Below are 22,501 nucleotides of genomic sequence, written 5' to 3' on the forward strand. Positions count from 1 at the left end.
CATACTACCTCGTAAGTAGTATCTACTTCAATTTTGCGACAAGATGAACTCCTTCTGACAGCAACAAACATGCCACTACCAACCGTGTTTTAGCCTATCCTATCGGAACACCGTTAGGTTCTTCGCAAAAATTTCGGCTGAGCTTTAGCCAGATTTCAGTGCCTATAACGATTTGAGCATCAGTGCTTTCTATTGGCACTTGGAGCTCTGGTACTTTCCCAACAAAGCTAAGACAATTTACAACTGTTATGTCACTGGTTGTCTTCTTCCAGATTCCAACATATGACAACCAGATGGTGACTTCCCCTTGACACCCTTTTGCCAAATTGGGGAAACCAGATGAAACAAAATAGGGAAAGTAACACCAATACTCCACATAAATTGTATTCCCTCACATAACACAATTAGAGCTCTAATATTGGATCTGTTTACCACATACTCCTCCTCTTTTTTTATCTCTTCACTATATTTTTACTTATCTAACTATTTACGCTAACTGCTCCTCCAAGTTGTCAGTTCTCCCATCGGCATTTCAAATTATTATCTTTCATGTCCTTAAACATTTAAATAAGTAATTTTTGCAATGTTAAGGTAGATTCCTCGCTCTCCAGGTTTTATCACGAACACCATGACTTTTGCTCAAGTACAATGTTCACACTTGCCAACAAATTTTACAATGTTCATTTATTGAATATTGTAATATCACATAAATAATAAAACCGAGAATTTGCTTAGTAATAATCTCTGATATCAATACTTTCCAAAGAGCAGTGTGCACAAGTTTTAAATCGCAGTCCACCATCTGACTTTTTCTGGCTTCAGTGTAAATTATGAAAGGAATTATCTGCCATTATTCATGATTGCTACTGTCTTGTACTCTTGGCTGGTACTGACAATGATGGACGCTTACGTACAACATAGGCATACTGATCTCATATTGTATGGTATTATGATAATTTAACAAATAATCTGATGATGTCAATTTACATTCAACTGCAAAATTATTATTGAGATCAACACTGTTACTAATATACACGTTAAAGTCTTTACAGAAATTACGAATTCCATTGGTGGAGTGAGACTTGGCAGATCTTAATTATCGTGAGGAAAGACAAAAAGATTTCAGTGTGAAATGTTACTATTATATTATTCTGTCAACCAGACTGTCACTTACATGGTTTACAGAACCTGCAGGATATAAATCAAGATCCGATTCAGATATTAAAATTAACAACTCACTAGTATTTGTATCAATATATATACAGTCAGTATTCTTTTTGATTTTTGCTTATTTTACATTCAACACAATACAAATCACTGTAAATATACTATGTAACTTTATATTATAATCTTTACCTTAACTGCCTGAGTGCTTTTCTTCTTCTTGGTGAAAGATTCCTCTCGGCTAGAAGAATAATCAATACGCCAGTAGCTACCTTTCCCCGGATCGTCCTTTGAGCGAGCTACTTTTGTGAAACATTTGTTCAGTGACAGGTTGTGACGTATTGAATTCTGAAAACACAGTAAATCTCCCTGACATCTCAAATCATATAACATTTAGTGTCAGAATACATATACAAAACCAAAACCTTCAATGTTGATGTCCTAAAGAAATATATCACACTTACATAAAAGAAAAATATAGTGACTTAGCATTGAATAGCTATCACAGATATTAATTCACTTAACTGACCTTCCACCCTGTACCTGCATCTCTATAGTATGGAAACTGCTGTATGATGAACTGATAAATCTCGGAAAGAGTCATTTTCCCTTTGGGAGCATTGCTGATTGCAAGGTGAATCAACTTCGCATAGCTGTGGAAAAAACAGTCATTGTGTAAATTTGGTGTTAAGACACCTTTCATTAAAGCAGAGCAAAAATATCACTTCCAACAGTTCAAATTGTTAAACACATCCATTAAAAATACAATTGTGGCTGTAAATTAAATGAGAAACAAATCCTCATGGCAAATGCATTACTGGATCACTTCTCTTCGCACAATAGATACCATTACTGTGCAACCCCAATTACCTACACTGCCCCCCCCCCCCCCCCCCGCCCAATCTCCCAATCTGAAAGCCTGGCCTCCAATAACTTGAAAAGTTCTTCAGGAACCACATCCAAAAGTTAACTCTCACCTCCTAATACCACTGCTTAGGCCAGTATTACACTACCAAATATCTTTGTCAATGATTTGATCAAAGATATGATGAAATATGCATCAAATTTATCTGACAAAGATATCTGACGTTGCACTAAAAAGGGATAGAACACTGTCAATATTTTTTTCATCAAAGTTCAAGATGTCTGTAACAACAACTTGTTATTAACCGCAGCTGTTGCAGTACCACAATTGCACTGTGGGCACATGTAGAAGAGAAGCAGGGGGGGAAAAAAAAAGGAAACATACCTGGGTGAAGCTGTGGGTTTTACGACGAGACAATAAAAGCATTTGACGACAATTGTTACGTGAGCTCGTAATGGAGGACGTCAAGTCACACATAAATTATATAAGAATGGATAAGCATACATTTCAGTATTTACTCAGTAAAGTGTATCCTCATATCACAAAGCACAATAGTCACTTAAGAACTGCTATATCTGCAGAAGACAGGCTCACTGTAACACTCAGATTCCTTGCTACAGGAGAGAGTTTGGTTAGGTTCGGTCTCCAATCTTCTTAATCTATTTTTGTATTCAGGGTGCCTCACATTGTAAAGTGTCTTATCAGCTTCATACATCTCTATTAATTTTGTATTTGTCGGTACACACCAATTGTATTTACCGGCCATGTTTATAAACACACTACAGATGACAGAACGCTGCAGCGATGCTAGCGCTCCATGTGGTAACATGTCACATTGCAGTGAACAGAAGAGAAGTGACTTTTATGATCAAATCTACAGCAAGGCACTAGATTTCATCAATTTTTTTTTTTTTTTTGACGACAGACAAGATTTGACAAAGTGCCCTATTGCACCATCCAACTTCTTTGACAAAAATATTTGACATATCAACTATGACAAAGAAATTTAATAGTGCAATACCGGCCTTAAAAATATCTGTCCTATCCTGAACAATCTCCTCCAACCTCCACCACCACACTCAAACCCCTCACAGAATGCAGACCCTGCCTTGCTGACCTCTTCCAACTGTCATGTTCCTGCAAACTCCCTCCCAATACTGCGTAAAATCCAGAATCCACATAAACCCAAAACACTGTTTCAAGTTACTTACAAAAAGCCTAAATCCCAGAGAAGTTTAGGTGCTATATCAAGGCCTCACATTCAGCCCCACACAAAGAATTAATTATACTGGTCTCATCAAAGACCTACGCTCTTCCCCCCCAAACCTTCAGGGGAAACAGTCGTTTGCCACCATTCCCCTCCAACCTAACCCAGTCAAAACCCAGCACTACACCATTGTTCTTGCAGTTCATACCTCCGCCCAACTGTGATTCTCCCCCACCCCCACCTAACCATGCAGTGATTCCTTACCTTCAGCTTGGCTTTACCCTCCTTTCCTAAATCCCTTCTTAAAAACACAAACCTCTCTATAAAAGCAAGAGTAGCCACCTAAAACCTTAAAACAGATCCAAATCTGATTCTCTCCCCTGCAGGCAACAGCTTTGCCTCTGTTGTGATGAACAGCAGTGACTGCCTGACAGCAGGTGCCCACCAACTACCTGATAGTTCAAGCTGCAAACACTGTGATACCATCCTAAAAGTCCAACCTACAATTCGGATTCAGATCCCTTGGCTCATCTCAGAACCTCTCCCCCACACCCATCTTCCTCCTCATCTCAATTACTGTCTCCACACTTGCCTCCTACATGCCTTCCAAAATAGATAAATTTAACCATGTTAGATGCATCATTGTAATTGGTTGTTGTTCTCCTCCAGAAAGAGTCTCAGCTCTTGTTGACCAATATTTAAAACCCAAAAATGCATCCTAACTTCCCACATCAAGAATTCAAACCACTTTCTTCATCACCTCTCAACCATCCCCACCTCAATGCCACCTAGATCCCTGCTTGTCACTACTGCTGCCATCTAGCTAAACACCAACATACTTTATGCACATGATGAATGACAGACTGTGTGTGTGTGTGTGTGTGTGTGTGTGTGTGTGTGTGTGTTTGTGTGTGTGTGTGTGTGTGTGTGTGTGTGTGATGTATTTTATTGTTTACTTTTATTTTGGGCTAATCAGTATCGGACCACAAGCCCATCTTCATTATAAACCTGTCAAATCACACCCTTACCCATATATACTTCTCATTTATCTATACACACTTGTAATTTGAAGGCAAGATAAAAAAAAGTCCACAGCACAACCATGGGCTTCTGCATGGCACCCTTATAAGCCAACCTCATCACCTAGAAAACATCTTCCTTCTAGCAATGTAACAATCACAAATCTCTCATGTGGTTCTGGTTCATTGGTGATATATCTATGATCTGGGTCCAAACCTCAACACAGTGTTGTAATGGGACATCCTACCCTAACAATACTTTTCCGCAACAGTAGTAGTCGATACCAGTGTTATTTTTCGAATTTTGGACAGGTTAATATTATCTCAGTTGCTTCCCTGAAAACTTTCATATAATTTTATACACAGTATGCTATATTTCAAGCTAAAATTTATGAAAAGGAATTATTTTATAAAATATTTTAATTTCAATGTTATAATTGATAAGCATTAGTTCTGAATGTACATTAAAATTTCTATTACTAATTACACACTCCTGTACTGTTTACTATGTTTATTTCTGGACTCATTTATGAAACAACAATCGAAATTAATAATGGTATGAAAACTAGTAGGAATTCATTTGTTAAGAAAATTGTTATTTCCGCAGAGTGTGGGAGTCGTAACTTTGCCTCTGATGTAATCGGATGTATTTTTGTATAATAGGTGCAGCAAACAATGTAATTTTGGCATTGCCAATGAAAAAATCAAAATACTGTATGATATACTGAAATGTGAGAACATCTGTGGAAAATATATTTAAGTAAAAATTCTGCAACAACAGTCTTCCAATTTATTTAGTTCAAATCAACCATGAGGACCTGATGTTAGATTATCAACTTCAAGAATCAGACCCCTAGACAACAAGAACTGGAGCCATCTCAACATGACAAACTAAGCAAACTTGAAAATTTATTGTAATCATTGTTCCTCTCAAGTCTTCACAAGAGACTTTGTTTATTAATTACTTGGACTGGGCATTGTTTAATCTGGACAATGGATGGAAGAAGGAAGGAAGGAAGGAAGGAAGGAAGGAAGGAAGTGGGAGATTACAGTGTCTACCTTGCCAGACACTGACCTCGATCTCCCTAATGGCTCCATACAACATCTGCCTGTATCGTACTCACTGACTACCAACAGTTATCTGTGTTCTAATAGCTGCCATCCCTTCCACACTAAAAAGCCTCTCTCATATAGTCCAGCCACCTGTGGATGGACAACCCTTTGCCCAGTATTCTGAAGGTCTTACTGAAACCTTTAAAGACAAGCATTACCCTTCAAATCTAATCCACATAAGATTTTCTGAGCCTTATCCACAGAAGCCTCTAATTCTTTGACTATCTCCAGCACCCTCCTCTCCACTCCCTCAGCACCCTGCACCAAAACAATTTCACCTCATCCTTCACTAGGGCTCTGATGGCTTATCACCGTCCCCAGAAATGAGGAGCATTTTCCCGCAGCCCCTTCAACCCCACCCATAGTGTTACTCCAGTGCACAAACAATCTACAGAAGCTCCCAGTCCCCCATTATGACACTCCTACTCCCAATCCCTTGCCACATGGGTCACGCCTCTGTGCAGTGCATACTGTATTTACTCAAATCTAAGCCGCACTCGAATCTAAGCCGTGCCTGAAAAATGAGACTCGAAATAACCGCAAGAGAAATTTGAGACTCAAAATTCAAGGGGAGAGAAAAGTTTTAGGCCGCACCTCCAAATCGTAACAAAGTTGGTCCATTGTAATATGAGACACAATTTAAGTCGAATGAATGACGATACAGCTACAATAGTTTGGTTCAAGTCGTAAGTCTACCAGTTAAGCTTTACCAGGTAGCCATTGCTATGCGTCAGGCACTCCGTCCGTTTTTATATGGGTACACTTCCTTTTTCACGTGCTTCGTCTGGTTTGAATCAACTGCTTGTTTTGCTTTGATCTGATAAGTGCCGTTTTCTTTGTTATAGGTGTTTACGTCGCTCTGAGCTGAAAATGCATTACTGTACTGTGTCATGCATTGTTTGTCGCATTCTGATAGTGCGTGTTTATGGCCTGTCACCGCTCGCGGCATGGCTTGCTTTTGTGCGCGCTACCGCTGCTTACAATTTTTTTAAAAAAAAGAGAGGAATCATCTCATTAGCGAAACAATGGCAAGAGACTGCTATTTGTTGTTACTTACACTGCTGCTTTCTTTGATAAAGATCAACAAGAATCAAATAATAGACGGCATATGATAGAACATGCTCTGAACGAGAGTTAGGCAAAAATTTCTGTCCGTTTGAAAATCTTTGCGGCCGCTTCTTTAGTACATCAAATTCTGCACAGAAATTAGAGTCATCTTATATTTAAAAATCTAGTCAGTTGCCGTGCTTCATTTCTGACTGTATCACTGTTAGGCATAACAATAATACGAATATAAACATGACACGATATGTATATTCTTCCGCGTTTGCTGTTGTCTCACTCTAGTTTCGTAGTTTATTAGGCAGGCAGGATTTAAATGAGATATCAGCAAACACGAAAGAATACATGGCAAAATGTTTATATTTGTATTCTTCTTATGGTGAAGAGAATACTGCATGTGCTTCACATTTTATCAGGTTCCTATTGGCAACCATCTCTTCTCATAGGTAGGAAAAAATTGAGAACGTAGAGTTGGCCATATTGACAAACATCCCAAACAGTCTTGCCAGTCGGATTTTCATAGTACATTGAAATTCTGCTACATTCGAAGATGAACAATACGGAATTTGTATTTACTTCGTTGGATAATGTATGAAAATGCAGTAGTCGAAACTCGGGGCGGAGAAAAAAGCTCGTATTCCACCTTTTTTTTTTTTAAATTTATTTACTGACACAGAGGTTTTGGTGCCAGTATTTATCTTTGTGCCTACAAAGCATGCCTGTGTAGCGCTACATATATTCGACGGCAGAAGTTAGTTGTGGCGGCACCTACCAACATTTTTCAGAACTTCCGCTTGCTTTGCACTCGATTCTAAGCCAGAGGCGTTTTTTTGGATTACAAAAACCGGAAAAAAAGTGCGACTTAGATTCGAGTAAATACAGTAGGTGCAAGTCCTGTGCAGAGAACCATACCAGCACATCCTATTCCCTTCCTGTCACAAGCTTATTCTGTCCAATCACAGGCAGGACTACCTGGGGTAGCAGACATATCATATGCTAGCTCTGATGTAATTTCTGTGCAGCCTATTAATTTAAGCATCACCACCAATCTGCTGTTCAATCAAATGAATGAACCTTGCCAGCTGTGGCCAAGGGCAATCCGCCAGCCTTCGTTCCACTCTCCACTGCCTTTCTCCCCTTGCAAATTCTGGTGGAAGTATTTTATGCAGAGTTCAGAGAGAATTTGTCATCTTATTAAATCCTGTAATCTGAACGGTGATTACATAGGGAAGTATTACAAAAGTTTAGTTTTAAGATATTCCAGTACACTTTCTGTAGCTACCTTTTCTTTCTTAGCCCAATGAAGGTTTCTTTCCAGGTAGATCTCACATTATTTCACTAGGGACTTCTTGCAGGTATAATTCAGTTCAATCTATTTAATGATAAGATCACTCTGTTGCTACAGGCTGCAGGTCGCTGCCTTACCTGAGTGGTGGCTTGCCATCCTTAGCTCTTGTGATGCCGGGAGGCGTGCACACCGTCCCCTCCACCCCATCTTCGGCAGCCCCATCGGCCTCTGTGCTGCCGCCCCCCACGGGAGGCGGTGTGGTGGGGCCAGTGCCCGCAGCAGCAGCCGCACTCAACCGCGGCAGCCAGTCCACGGCGGTCAGGCTCCGGTCCAGGCCGGCCATCAGCCCCGCCGTCTCGCAGCCTGTCCACAGCAGCTCGTGTGCCAAAGCTGCACCTGTGCCCACATTCGGACTCGAACACACTCCTGCCACCTGTAACATATCGTGATATAGTTGCAGGAATTGAGGTTTTCCAGGAATTAAAAGAATAATAGTAATAATAACAATATCATCATCATCATTATTATCATCGTTACACTAAACTCTCACTGATCAGGCACTCGGTAGTCTGGTCTCTCTCCGTAATCTGTTCCACATCTAAAATGGCACATAACAATGAATTATTGTGCACAGCACTGTTGTTACTAAATTGCAATTTTAAACAATGCATTACGTATTTGAAATTGTGGCATTCTATGCAGTGCAGCTTCATGTCTCTAAAAGGAAACATATTATGTTAGACTTCAAGCAGAAACTTGATAATTTAGGTAAGCTGAACTGAGGTTCTCCGCAGAAAGCCACTCCTGCAGAGTACAATGATGGAAAAACCACTTTTTATGACATTAAAAAGAAAGAAGGCTTTATTTGACAGTACACAACCAAATGGATAGGTAGTTGGGAAAACAGATGGTTTTGTCAAAGAGGGAGAATGAAGAACTGCACGTAGCTATTTATAGATGGTTCATACAACAACACAGTAAAGTAATTCCAGCTATTGGCCTGATGATAAAGGAAAAAGCAGTTGCAGTTTACAAACAATCTGGTGGTACTAATTTGTTTGCAGTAAATGAGGGCCTATCAAACCGCAAAAAGGAGAAGATACTGTTTTCGGTAGCTTAGTCACGAGGGAAAGTCGCTCAGTTAACAAAAAAGATGCAGAGGGGTTTGCAAAGAAGATATGGAAGATAATAGAGGAAGAAGATTTAAATGCTGATGCCCTGTACAACGCTGATGAAAACAGACTCTTTTACAGAATGTTTCCCTGAAAAACATTACCTGCCAAGAATGAGAAAGAAGCTCATGGGTACAAGCAACAGAAACAGTGCATAACATTAATGGTGTGTTGCAACACAGTGACATAAATACATTGCCAGTGCAATATTTCACTCAGAAGACAATGTGTGTGAACAGAAAAATATTCTCTTGGTGGTTCCACAAAATATTTGTAGCAGCTGTGAGAAAAGAGCTGCAGAAGAAAAAGCTTCCACTGAGAGCTGTCCTTGTTATTGACAATGCCCCACAAGTGGAGAGCACTTCCATAATGAAGAGCTGGAGACAAGTGTGGTCGTTCACAAATGCAGGGTTGAATCCACTACTGAAGAACAGCGATGAGCCAGTCAGTTTGGAATCATCCACTGCTTATATTTTGTACACTGGTATGTTCCATAAGCTTCCAGGAGGAGGAGAAGGACGAGAAATTGACAAAGATTTTGCTAAGTGGTTGAAAGAAGAAAATGGTGAGATAAACCAAACCTTAAAAGATGAAGAAATAATCAAAAGAGTGCAGGAAAGTATTGATGAAAGTGATGAAGAATAGCACATCGGAGGTGAGAGCATGAAGATTTCTCACACTGCTGCTGCTAAAGCTGCAAACTTCTTCCTGGAGTACATTATGCAACAACCAAATACACGCAGTACAATGAAATGCTTGTGAAGCAGTTGTGTGCGATAAAGCACACAATCATTGTGTATCATCATTGTGACAAATAAAATTTGGGACATATTTTAAAGTGAGTGTTACAGTACTATTACAATCCAATAATGGAAAATCCAGTACTACTATATAATTATATACAAATTGAAGAACAACATTTTTTTTTAATGAATGTATTTTTGGATTTGAAAAGCCACAGGCCCTATGTTTTTTACAATTGTATCTTTAGATTTAATAAAATATATCCCCAACATATTTAAAGCTCTATTTTGAACTAATAAAGTATATCTGCTATGTTATTAACATAAATTTCAGACACTTTCAATAATACAGCACTTCTACTAATCCAGCACCAATGTGTGGCAGGAATGGCCAGGTTAGTGGAGTTTAGTGTATTACCATATGGCATTACAAAACATATACATACATAATATATTGGCATGTCAATCTTTGAATTTGACAACCAGAAGGCAATTCTCAGTGTTATTCATGAAAATCTTTTATGAGACTTCTTTTAAAATCAGAGAGTGAGCACTTCTCCACAGATTGTCTTATTGAGTGGACCCTGCTCACATGCGGCACTTTCACAACTACTTCAAGATGTGGCCACATCTCTCTTGTCCGATTTGAATGCAGCAGAGTCTCAATCAATTGCAACAGAGAACACCATACCCTGCATGTGATCTGGGGTGGATGTTCATTTTAGAATTCTTTCTACTCAAAGAATATTAACATGGAAACACCTTTTTGGGTTTGCAGATACATATCTCTATTTAGCAAGAACCTCAAATCACTCACAACAAATTTCTCACGAAAAAGATCTGAAGATGGGTGCCCTGACTTCTATCTGCAACCAAAAAGGAGTAATATGTAATAAGTTCCTATCAATTTTTAGAGGACTGTTAGTGGAATGAAGCCATTGTTCCAAAGGCATGACACAAAAGTATTTTACTTTCATACTCTTTTTAAAATGGGAATCAATGGAATGTTACGAACCTGGTGTCAGACTTCAAAGAAGGGAAACCATCTCTTTATCTGATAAGAGAATCGTACAGTTATATTCTGAATTACTAGAAAATTATCTTTTTAGAAGTCAATTACAAGAATGATAACAATGCTGATTTTTATTTTCTAGTATGCAAAACCGGATCAGAACTGAGAAGTTGTCTGAGGAATGAAGTACCTTGATGTGGATGGTACCTGGTGACAGAATCACAAATAAACATACCCACATACCAGAAGCAACAATGAATGAGACTGTGGCATGGGCACAAACACGCCCGCGGGCATGTGCACACACACACACACACACACACACACACACACACACCACCGCCGCCGCCACTGCACTAGAGGGCTTGCTTGCTTATGTCACAACTCAGTGACGCTCACCCCAGCAGTCACCACCTGAGACAATGGCGTCGTCTCTCTACAGAGACAGCAGTGCATAAATTGTATTATACAGAACCTTGCATAAAAGTTTATGGTCAGTTGCACTCTGTTAGAAGACTAGTATCTTGTTCTGTATCAACTGACACATTCACAGTGAGTGACAGTATTGGATACTCATGACATTCCTGTGGACATGGATTGTAACAAAGTTAAGTACTCCATCTTTTTCATGTTATTATACATTGATCTAATATTTTATATGCTGAGGTACAAGCTCAGCCCCCTCAAAGAGTAAAGCAAAAACACACCACTGTACCAACAAATTATTTCATTTGGTATGACAAATAGTGTCGAGACTGGTCATTTCTATAGACTTTCCTCGCCTGCTTACAAAGTTGATGTGTGGACCTTGTTCCCATATGCATTGTCTGTCCTGAGTTTGTCTTGTATATTTTGATATTTCTGTGTCTCATATAAGGCATTTAACCATGTCTGAGCCACCACAGGAAATGTCTCTAAACAAAGTTGTTCAGTTTTTACATCTACATACATACTCCGCAATCCAACATATGGTGCATGGCGAAGGGTACTTCGAACCACAATTAGCATCTTCTCTCCCTGTTCCACTCCCAAACAGAACGAGGGAAAAATAACTGCCTATATGCCTCTGTACGAGCCCTAATCTCTCTTCTCCTATCTTTGTGGTCTTTCTGCGAAATGTAAGTTGGCGGTAGTAAAATTGTACTGCAGTCAGCCTCAAATGCTGGTTCTCTAAATTTCCTCAGTAGGGATTCACGAAAAGAATGCCTCCTTTTCTCTAGAGACTCCCACCCAAGTTCCTGAAGCATTTCCGTAATCCTTGCATGATCATCAAACCTACCAGTAACAAATCTAGCAGCCCGCCTCTGAAATGCTTCCATGTCCTCCATCAATCTGACCTGATAGGGAACCCAAACACACAAGCAGTACTAAAGAATAGGCCGTATTAGTGTTTTATAAGCGGTCTCCTTTACAGATGAACCACATCTTCCCAAAATTCTACCAACGAACCGAAGACGACTATCCGCCTTCCCCACAACTGCCATTACATGCTTGTCCCACTTCATATTGCTCTGCAATGTTACGCCCAAATATTTAATAGACATGACTGTGTCAAGTGCTACACTACTAATGGAGTATTCAAACATTACAGGATTCTTTTTCCTATTCATCTGCATTAATTTACATTTATATATATTTAGAATTAGCTGCCATTCTTTACACCAATCACAAATCCTGTGCAAGTCATCTTGTATCCTCCTACAGTCACTCAACGACGACACCTTCCCGTATAACACAGCATCATCAGCAAATAGCTGCATATTGCTATCCACCCTATCCAAAACATCATTTCTGTAGATAGAAAACAACAGTGGGCCTACCACACTTCCCTGGGGCACTCCAGATGATACCCTCACCTCCGATGAACACTCACCATCGAGGACAACATACTGGGTTCTTTTACTTAAGAAGTCTTCAAGCCCCTCACATATTTGGGAACCAATCCCATATGCTCGTACCTTAGTTAGGAGTCTGAACCGAGTCAAACGCTTTCCGGAAGTCAAGGAATATGGCATCCGTCTGATACCCTTCATCCATGGTTTGCAAGATATCATGTGAAAAAAGGACGAGTTGCATTTCGCAGGAGTGATGCTTTCTAAAGCAGTGCTGATGCATGAACAGCAACTTCTCTGTCTCAAGGAAATTCATTATATTCAAACTGACAATATGTTCGAGAATCCTGCAACAAACCGATGTTAAGGATATTAGTCTGTAATTTTGAGGATCCATCCTTCTACCCTTCTTATATACAGGCGTCACCTGTGCTTTTTTCCAGTCGCTTGGGACTTTACACTGCGCAAGAGATTCACGATAAATGCAAGCTAAGTAAGGAGCCAATGCAGTAGAGTACTCTCTGTAAAACTGAATTGGAATCCCATCCAGACCTGGCGATTTATTTATTTTCAACCCATTCAGCTGCTTCACCACCCCAGGGATGCAGCAGATTGAACAAATGCTGCTCAGTGACTGACTGATGATAGTTACTATTGCAGTAAGCACCACCACCGCCAGTTGCTATTTCTGACTTTCACCCATTTGATAGTAACTGAAAAGATTGGTCAGAGTGTCAGGCACACAGATGGAGGTCCATTTCACTGCATACATCATCACAGTTATGGTATGCAATGCTTGTTTTCATAGCCGAAGTGTACCGCGGTTTAGCTCCTCTGACCACTTCTCGCCCATGCAGCACTCTGGTGGCCATGCCAACAGAGGGCACTGATTACTTACTGTAGTCTGTTTTCATTCTTTTGGCTTATTTCTTTATTTATTTTAACATTTTTATATTATTCCATGAACTCCGTAAGCTCATTCTTAGGCATGTCATTACATTTTTATATAAAATTCAGCACAAGAGCATATCCAAATTATTGTCATTTAAATATTTCCTTTTTAAGAATTTAACTTTGATCATGCTTTTAATTTGTTGCATCTTATTACTGCAATGACTTACATATCTGGTAAATCCACTACAGACTTTAATGACTCTATTCTTCTTTTTATTCCATATTGTACAATAATATACTTGAACAATACGTATACACCTACAGTAGCAACATTTAACGAGATGACAAAAATTTTGTGGCTACTGTAACCAGTTTGTTGTGAACAGTAGAACTGTTAACAAGATGACTCTAGTATAGACCACATTTTATATATGTGCGACAATGCTAGGCTGATTTTGTGATTTTCTTTTGACGATGCCACTATTGCTATATTAGGACTTGGTCTTAAAACAGGTATGCCTCGTCATATATAAAGTGCATAATTGTCATATGTATGTCAGTAATACTTTTCATTATGATGTATTTTATTGATTTTGAGTTGTAGACAATCCACTAATTGTGTTTTTCCTATATTTTGCAGCAGATCTGAAGGTGGTCCTTGCTGTCTGAAACCAGTAGTCAGTAGTCTGTGCCATTAGAGTTGGCACAAGTGAAAGCTCGCAATTACGCATTGCAGAAATCTTCTACTGTAGTACACAAACAGCACAGCAAACTTTTTGTTCAATTAACAGTGACTTAAAAGACAGTTAAATTTCAGTTAGGTATGGGTTCTGCTGACCTCCTTATCAATAAGGACACATATTTAAGGATCAGTAGCCCATAGCATCAAATCCTGTTTCTGTTCTGTCTGCATATAACAGACCTGGAATACCACTACTTGGCACGTGTTGTTTGCCAGCAACTTATTATGAAATGTGTTTTGTTTCATGTACTCAGTTCTTGGAGCAGTGCAAACATTTTTCGTGTAGTCTGGTTTGATTTGTTCAACCTGTGTATTTAAGATGAAGTGTTAGAAATCAGTGTTTCAGTGGAGAGAGGAGATTAGTGCTTAAGATCCTGGGGACAATGAGATCATTACAGATGGAGCATTAGCTTAGATAATGAAAGGATGGGAAAGGAAATCGCACACACCCTTCTAAAGGAACCATCGTGGCATTTGTCTGAAAAGATTTAGGAAAATCACAGAAAACCTAAATCAGAATGGCAAAATGTGGGTTTGAGCCATTGACCTCCCAAATACGAGTCCAGTGTGCTAACACTGTGACACCTCTCTTGGCAGTGTTCCAGTACCTCACGCTATTGTTTCTGACTTGTGTAATAAGTACAGTGAATTGTTTGAACCAGATTTAGGAAGGGCTAATTATTTTGAAGTACACATTACCAATGCAGACATTGGGCAGCTGCAATTTTTTCGCACTCAGCCTGTCCCCCATGGAATATGTGAGCAATTTGCTCACAAACTGCAAACATGGGAAGACACAAAGTTGCCCAGCCCCTTTCTGCAAGTCAATGGACATCGCCTTAGGTCATTTTCAAAAAGTCATCAGGAGGTTTACGTCTTTGTGTTGCTTTCAAAGCCACAGTAAACCCACAAACTGTCATGGATTTGTTTCCTCTCCCATGACCAGAGGAATTAATTAACGGACAGGGTAGGACACCGTAGATTATTTTCTAAGACTGACATACAGTAAGCATACTTACAGTTACCACTGGACAAGCAGTACAAGCAATATTTTGTGGTCAACACTCACTTGAGTTTGTTCCAGTTTCTAACGTTTAGAAGTGCTTCAGTTCCTGCTATTTTGCAACAGTTATTGGAACAATTAACAGTACATGTCCCTTGCAGCACAACAACATCGTTGTCACGTGTCGTACGCTTGCTAAATATTTGGTAAATTTAGACTGCATGTTTCAAGTTCTTTCTGCAACTGGCTTAAAGTGCAACAAGGATAAGTGCTCCTTCGTCCAAAAGTTATTAAAGATCTGGCAGTGCCCCCTAACATTTAGGAGCTCCTAGCTGGCATGAGGAAGCTCACTTATTATATCGAATTCATTGCAAATGCTGCACAAATTGCTGCTCTGCTAAACAGGCTGCACCGGAAAGGTATTCCCTTTGTGCATCCCAAGAATGTCTGGACACATTTCAGCTACTTTGATTCATTTTGATCCAGCTAAGCCTGTTGTGTTGGCTATGTATGCATTTTCTAAAGGGACTGGAGTGCTCCTCTCCCATATAATTGGTTCTTCTGACAGGTCTATTGCTTTTGCCTCAAAAACTCTAAACAAAGTGCAGCATGATTAAATTCAACTTGAAAAGAGGTGCTCGCCATTATCTATATGGTGTTACCAAGTTCCACCAATACTTGTACAGTAGGTAGTTCTATTTGTTTACAGATCATAGCTTTGTTCAATCCTTCCAAGCCTGTCCTACTGTGGATAGTGCAAAAATTGCAATGCTGAGCTCCAACATTGTCTAATTACCAGTAAGAGTTATTGGTACTTCTCTTATTTATGCAGCCACAATATTTCAATGAACCAACTGGTCACCATCTTCAGGGGAGTATAGTGATGCACAATATCGGCAGAACTGAGTTTCCAACAGAATTAGTAGTTCCTTGGTACACCATGGCTGGTCCAAGCACATGAATAGCAGTGCTGCTGCACTCAAACCCACATGAAGTAGTAAGTAGCACACTGGTGGAAGACATGGGCAAAATGATACATCATTAGCAGAACACTAATTAAAAGAATCCGCTGCTGGTAGTGAAGATAAAATGTCTCGCATTACAACAGCATTCTGCTGATGTGGATTTCTCCGGCTGGAGCAAACACATTTCACAATGGTGTTCTACACATCAGTCCTGAATAGTATGTCTAGTGTGGCCAATATAAGCCCTCCCATAATTACACAGAATTTTCTATACTTTGTGTTTCCTCAGTCCACAGTCACCCTTTGCTGACCCAAGAAGGGCCCTAGGCTTAGACGGTGACATAAATATACTTCTGATGTCATATCTTCTTAAAATTCTTGAAATACTCACAGCAATAGGTAAAAATGCGACCATTTACAAGTATCCTGTGCAGGTTTCCCTGGCAGTCTGAACTGAAGAGAATGACATACTTGATGAATATTATAACCATTCAGCTTAAAAACTGTGGTCCAATTTCTGTATTAAACTTTATATGTCACAACTGGCATAGGTTCTGTTCACCAAAGTCTGAAAGACCCTATGTACTGGTGTGACGGATGACGGCTGGTCACATGAAGATGATAACCACCAGTACATGCAGGTTTATGATACACACTTGATAACCACCAGTACATGCAGGTTTATGATACACACTATGCCCAAAGTCCCATTGTCACTTCAGTGAATCAGTCTGACACCATTCTCAACTCGCAATGTAAATTTGACACTAGGACAAAGACAATTTAAACAGTCTGAAAAAATGATTCAAAGCATAAATCCCATGAGGTCAAACTATGGAAGTGTCATCAACATATCTCCAGTCTTTGTAGGCTGGAAGCATAAGTGAATCCTGATCTTTTCTAACAGACCAGATAGCTGCACTTCCACAAGATAAAATATTGCTCCGTGGGGGTAGTGCTTGATGAAGCTTGTGGGAGATCCATGCTCCATTTCGTCCACCTGGTCTCAAAGAAGTGGGGCATGGCTAGTTTAACTGCACAAACAAAAACAGTAACAGCAGTAAGTCTCAGTGTGGGACCAAAATTTAAACCCTTCTCTGACACAAATAATATAGTTTCATCCAGTTCCTTTTTAGTGAGATTAACACACACTGTCGACAGGTATCATCATCAGATATAGCAGACTGGACACAATGTCGATAAAACTTAAGAAGACCATTTACTGACAGCACTGCTCTGCGCTGAGTGTGAAAGTGCTCACGAGGAACTATCCATCAATTTCCATGACGTGGCTGATAACCGAGACGAAATCACCAACTGAAAATAATCTAAATCTTTGGATATAAAATACAGTTGTCTACTGTTGCTTTACAGCTAATTCCTTTAGCTGGATCTATATCTCTCATAGCTCTTCTGCTTCCCATGTGGGGATGTGAGCCTTGAAGAAATGGCTCCTCTGTTTTGTGCTTCAAGTTTTGTTTGCACGCAACCTTCTGCATACTGCCTGTAACTTTTCCAAACCCCCAGCTGCTCAAAGCTGTTCTTTTTCTCCTTTGTGCTCCATTACATGTGTACTTTTGTATCCTAGTGTTTGTAATGGTATCTGTTATGTCTCTGCACAGAGGCACTTACAGCACTTTTATTGCTGACGCAAATGATATCGTAATAGTAGGTGGTTGCACGACCTTATATTCTTTTGCTTTTTGCAGTCAGTTAGACAAACATTCACTATCTAACAGTCAATCGTTGATGAATGGAGTGACTGTGTTGTTCAAAAGAATTCTGTGGGTACCAGTGAGTATGTTGGCCCTATTTCGATTGTACAAGATGTGTGATTTTTCCTACACCACAGTCAGGGGGCCTGAAGATGCCGTAGTGTTGTGCTGAAACTGGTAGCAAAAATAAAATGGAATTGGCAATAGAGAAGGCAGAGGGTGTTCTTGACTGACATTTCACGGATTTGAGATGTGGTAGGTGCCATCTGTTTTTCCAAATCTCTATTGAAATGTCTGTGCTCATTAGTTTTCTTCAATTAATATTTTGAAATAATTTTTTTTTAAATTTTTTTTATCCTTTTCCACATCATTTTAATCACTGTCTTTAATTTTTATTTGCACTCACTCACATTTATTCTTTTGGATTCTTTATCCGTGACATAATTATTTTTATTTGCCACAGTAATACCCATACATTTAAAAAATACAGATCTACTTGGTTTTTTAAGACAAAAACAATCTACAGTACTTATATTCACTGAGCATATTTTTCATTGTAAAACATACATTTTTTGGGGTGGTAACCCTCATACAAATATTTAATAGATAAATACTTCTTGTACCACAGACAAGATAAGATAAATGATAATAGTGCTTTACTTAAAAATTCTATCATGATACACACGAGAAAGTTTCTCAGTTCTCTAAAGAGAATAAGACACTGTATGACCAGATCTTTGATGGCCATTTTTCATGACTACATTACAATCAATAAAAATTTGCTACATTCCATTGTACTACAATTTTGCCAGCACATACAACTTACGTAATTATGAGAAAACTAAATCCAAAGGTGCCTGCTTCAATATTGGAAAGGAAATCCAGTTGCCCCCATGATGGCAAGTGAAACAGACAACAAATGTATGTACACAAATACTGCAATCACAAAGTCTTTAATATTGGTTGGTTGGTTGGTTTGGAGGAGGGGACCAAACAGCAAGGTCATTGGCCTCATAGTATTTGGGAAGGATGGGGACGGAAGTCCGCCATGCCCCTTCAAAAGGACCATCACGGCATTTGTCTGATGTGATACAGGGAAATCACGAAAAACGCTCATCAGGATAGCCAGATGTGGGTTTGAACAGTCATCCTGCAGTAGTAATGGTGGTGCATCAGCTGATAAAATTTTAGAACACATAACAAGTTGTAAGACTACGTCTCTTTGAAGTCTTAAGTTTTGTCTGATTACTAAACATGAACCACATCCCTCAAAACGATTTAGGTATTGAAAATGGAAAGCTATGCTGTCACCTATGTTAAGAACTTATCTGTCCCATAAAAAGATGAGAAAGTTGGCTGGAAAATGTGTTGACATCCATGTCTTAATCAAGCTACCGCCATCCAATCTAACCTAGACTTGACGAAGCTGGTTGGATGAAGCTATTTATCTTCATCAGTAGCAATAGTGTAAAAGTTGTGATTGCACTCAGGTCAACATTTCCATTGCTATACAGTTCGCTTTATTTATTTATGCTGCTGTTATTTTGATATTACTGCTGTCAATACCAATTTATTTATTTAGCTAATGACTGTCTAATGCTCAATACACTAGTTTTACTATTTCCTGTCGTTGTCATCACAGTGGTAAATTTAAATGCAGCACTATGCTTATCAATTAAACTATTACACCAAGTCACTTGCACAAATTTATACACCGAAACCGACAGACCACAGACTATCTTGATCATCCTATTGTAAACAGAGGATGTAAACAAACAATAGGTACAGTACATTATTTACCAAACCAGGGCAGATGAAAGGTTCGAAATCTACGCCGAAGGCCTGGTTCGCCTCCCATACAAACGAAAATGCAGTTCCTCTTCCACCTGATTCATTAATGCTGACGATACAGCTTGTAAAACTATGAGGACGTGCTTCACTGGCCGACTGTAATAAATCGTCTCATCTAAGATGAGAACAACGTTAGTATCCTGATTTATTGCTATTTTACTATAACAGCGCGTAAACTATATACTCAAAAGTATTAATTACAAATAAACCTAAGCAAGTTTGCAATTCAAAAAACTACTTTTGGTTTCACTGGCGTTCAAAAGTAATACCCTCCAATTATCACGTGAGCCACGGGAAATGTAAGTACCGCACAGTTAAATAATAAATAAAGATAGCTTGATTATCATAAGACTTTCACCGAACCTTCAAATATATTTAGGAATTAAATTAAAAGAAACGTAACCTATAAAAGAACTAATATTGCTGTTCACTTATTTAACAAAATGATTTTATCGTTACTCACCTCATACTATCTCAAAAATACAAACAACGAATCCAAAATATAATACGTTAGCGTTTCTGAAAATTTTTACACTGACAGCTAATTTCGCACGACACTTATTCCCTTGTGTAATAACTACGCTGCCGACTAAAGCCACCTAGTGGTCCGAATTTTAACTATAAGTAAGTAGGTACGGCAGGATGGAGGATCGAATAAATTTTTAGAGTCGTCTGCTGCGCAGTGTGTTGACATGAAACAATGCGAGTTTGTCAACAACATTCGGTTTGACGTTGAATGTGATGGTGGTCAGGAGTTCCATTAAGGAAAGAGTGACGCTATTTCATTTAGAGCTACAGAGAAGACAAGGAATGTAGAAAGTACTGTTCGTGAAAAATGACAAACTCACTTGAGATTTTCGTGAACAACCCAAATAGACGCAAATTGTGTTTTAGTTGTTGATCGACAGACGTAAATGGTTGTTCTTGTATTTTTATTTCAAGAGAAGGTAAAACATTGTATGATCCGCACGCTGAATTTATTCGACTTGTACCAGTAGTTATGTCTTAGCTTATATTTTAACATGAACGAAGCTGAAATTAACACAAACAGTTGCCAAAAGTCCAGCACGGAAAATTTAATGGAGCCGCTGATGGATCACAGGAGAGCAAGATACCCATTTTGCATTGTGTGGACGCCACTGCCTTTACTAACGTAAGTTTAGGGATACATTCAAACATGAGAATGCACGTCTCGTAATTATTGACTAATTTTTTTTCCTTTTCCGTAGATGGATTTTTCCATTTATAGGGCATATGGGAATTGCCATGTCTTCAGGTGTGATAAGAGATTTTGCAGGACCCTATTTTGTATCAGAAGACAACATGGCATTCGGGAAGCCAACCAAATACTGGCGCCTCAGACCAGAATTAGCGGCAGGAGGAGCAAGTGGCTGGGATCGCGCCGTGATAGACGCCTCTGAAGAATACAAGTCAAGAATGGTGAGGAACTGCTGACATGTAGAAACAGAATCGTGACACATGATACATGCTTCAGATATGCACATTTAACTATGGTACCTCTAAATCAGTATTGTACAACCCACTTGGAAGAACGTATAGCACAGTGTACTTACAGTCATATAACACATTATGGTTTTGTGTGGTGCCATTTGCATAAGGAGTGCAAGCAGACATTGCTTCGCTGCCTCTGTGCATAAAGTCATTAGTGTAATCTAATCTTTGTGGTCCACAAAGGAGCTGCAGTGTATTGTTACATTCCTCATGTAATACTGATTGTTGAAAACGTGTAAGTAGAGTTTTGTGGGATGATTGGTGTGTATCATCACAAGCCTGAAAAGTAAAAGTTTTTTCAATATTTCTATGATGATCGTCCATGGGTCAAACAAACATGTCAGTTCGTGCTGCCCTTCTTTGTAAAGGCCTGTGTTCAATACCCTGTGTTAGTCCTATCTGATATGGATCCCACTCACTTGAGCAATATTGTAGGATACGTTGCATGAGTGTTTTGTAAGCAGTCTTCTTTGTAGGTTGATTGCACTTTATCAGTACCAATGAACCAAAGTCAGTAAGTCTCATATTTTACTTATTTTGTGAAATGCACAATTATTTTTATTCCTGAACATTTCAAGCAAGTTGCTAAGCTTTGCATTACATTGAGATGGTATCAAGATCTGACAGTATTTTTTCAGCCTGTGGATAGCTGCATCATTTGCAAAAAAAAGTCCTTAGGCTGAGCAGTATCCAAAAATAGGTTGCACCAGGGTCCTATGTGCAGTCTCCTTTACAGGTGAACCACTCTTTTCTAAAATGCTCCCAATAAACCAAAATCAACCATTCGCATTCCCTACCACAGTTCTCACATGCTCGTTCCAGCTCATATCACTTTTAACATTATACCCAGATATTCAAATGACTTGATTGTATCAAGCGAAATACTAGTAATACTGTATGCAAACATTACAGGTTTGATCTTCCTACTCATCCGCATTAACTTTACATTTTTCCGAATATAGGGCTAGCTGCTATTCATCACGCCAACTGGGAAATTTTGTCTAAATCGTCTTGTATCCTCCTACAGTCGCTCAACTTCAACGTCTTGCCTGCGAAAGGCAAAGGTCCCGAGTTCAAGTCTCAGTCCGGCACAGAGTTTTAATCTGCCAGGAAGTTTCATATCAGTGCACACTCCACTGCAGAGTGAAAATCTCATTCTAGTCTCACATGTTTTGGCCTTTATATGATAATCCCCTATAGGGTTTGACTTATATTTTTCAAAATTTTCCCGAAGAGTGAGCCAACTGGGGAAGGGTGCCTTACATGGTGCGTAGTGTCCATCGGGGATTGAGATCTTTAGCCCACTTTCTCGTCGTGGCATTGCTGTCCTGCTCATCCTCCA

General features: G+C 39.3%; 2 protein-coding genes across 6 annotated transcripts in view; one reads left to right on the forward strand and one right to left on the reverse strand.

The window, feature by feature from the left end:
- LOC126354866 (forkhead box protein J3-like) overlaps positions 1–20,243 on the reverse strand; it is a 49,565-nt gene extending 29,322 nt beyond the window's left edge. For 2 of the 4 annotated variants that reach the window (XM_050004859.1, XM_050004856.1), the window contains exons 1-4: positions 19,597–19,776; positions 7,856–8,151; positions 1,694–1,817; positions 1,357–1,512 (exon numbers count right to left, since the gene is read on the reverse strand). In XM_050004859.1, coding sequence (XP_049860816.1) covers positions 1,357–1,512; positions 1,694–1,817; positions 7,856–8,061 — 486 coding nt within the window. In that variant the 5' untranslated portion in view covers positions 8,062–8,151; positions 19,597–19,776. Of the gene's footprint in view, positions 1–1,356; positions 1,513–1,693; positions 1,818–7,855; positions 8,152–19,596; positions 19,777–20,110 lie in introns of those variants that run through there. The other 2 variants (XM_050004858.1, XM_050004855.1) reach the window with 2 other exon arrangements.
- Positions 20,222–22,501, forward strand: part of LOC126354867 (transmembrane protein 222) — a 28,281-nt gene continuing 26,001 nt past the window's right edge. The window contains exons 1-3 of one of the 2 annotated variants that reach the window (XM_050004861.1): positions 20,289–20,594; positions 20,699–20,800; positions 20,877–21,087. In XM_050004861.1, coding sequence (XP_049860818.1) covers positions 20,727–20,800; positions 20,877–21,087 — 285 coding nt within the window. In that variant the 5' untranslated portion in view covers positions 20,289–20,594; positions 20,699–20,726. Of the gene's footprint in view, positions 20,801–20,876; positions 21,088–22,501 lie in introns of both variants that reach the window. The other variant, XM_050004860.1, reaches the window with a different exon arrangement.

The sequence above is a fragment of the Schistocerca gregaria genome, chromosome 3 (assembly GCF_023897955.1).
Source record: "Schistocerca gregaria isolate iqSchGreg1 chromosome 3, iqSchGreg1.2, whole genome shotgun sequence".
Taxonomy (NCBI): Eukaryota; Metazoa; Arthropoda; class Insecta; order Orthoptera; family Acrididae; genus Schistocerca; species Schistocerca gregaria.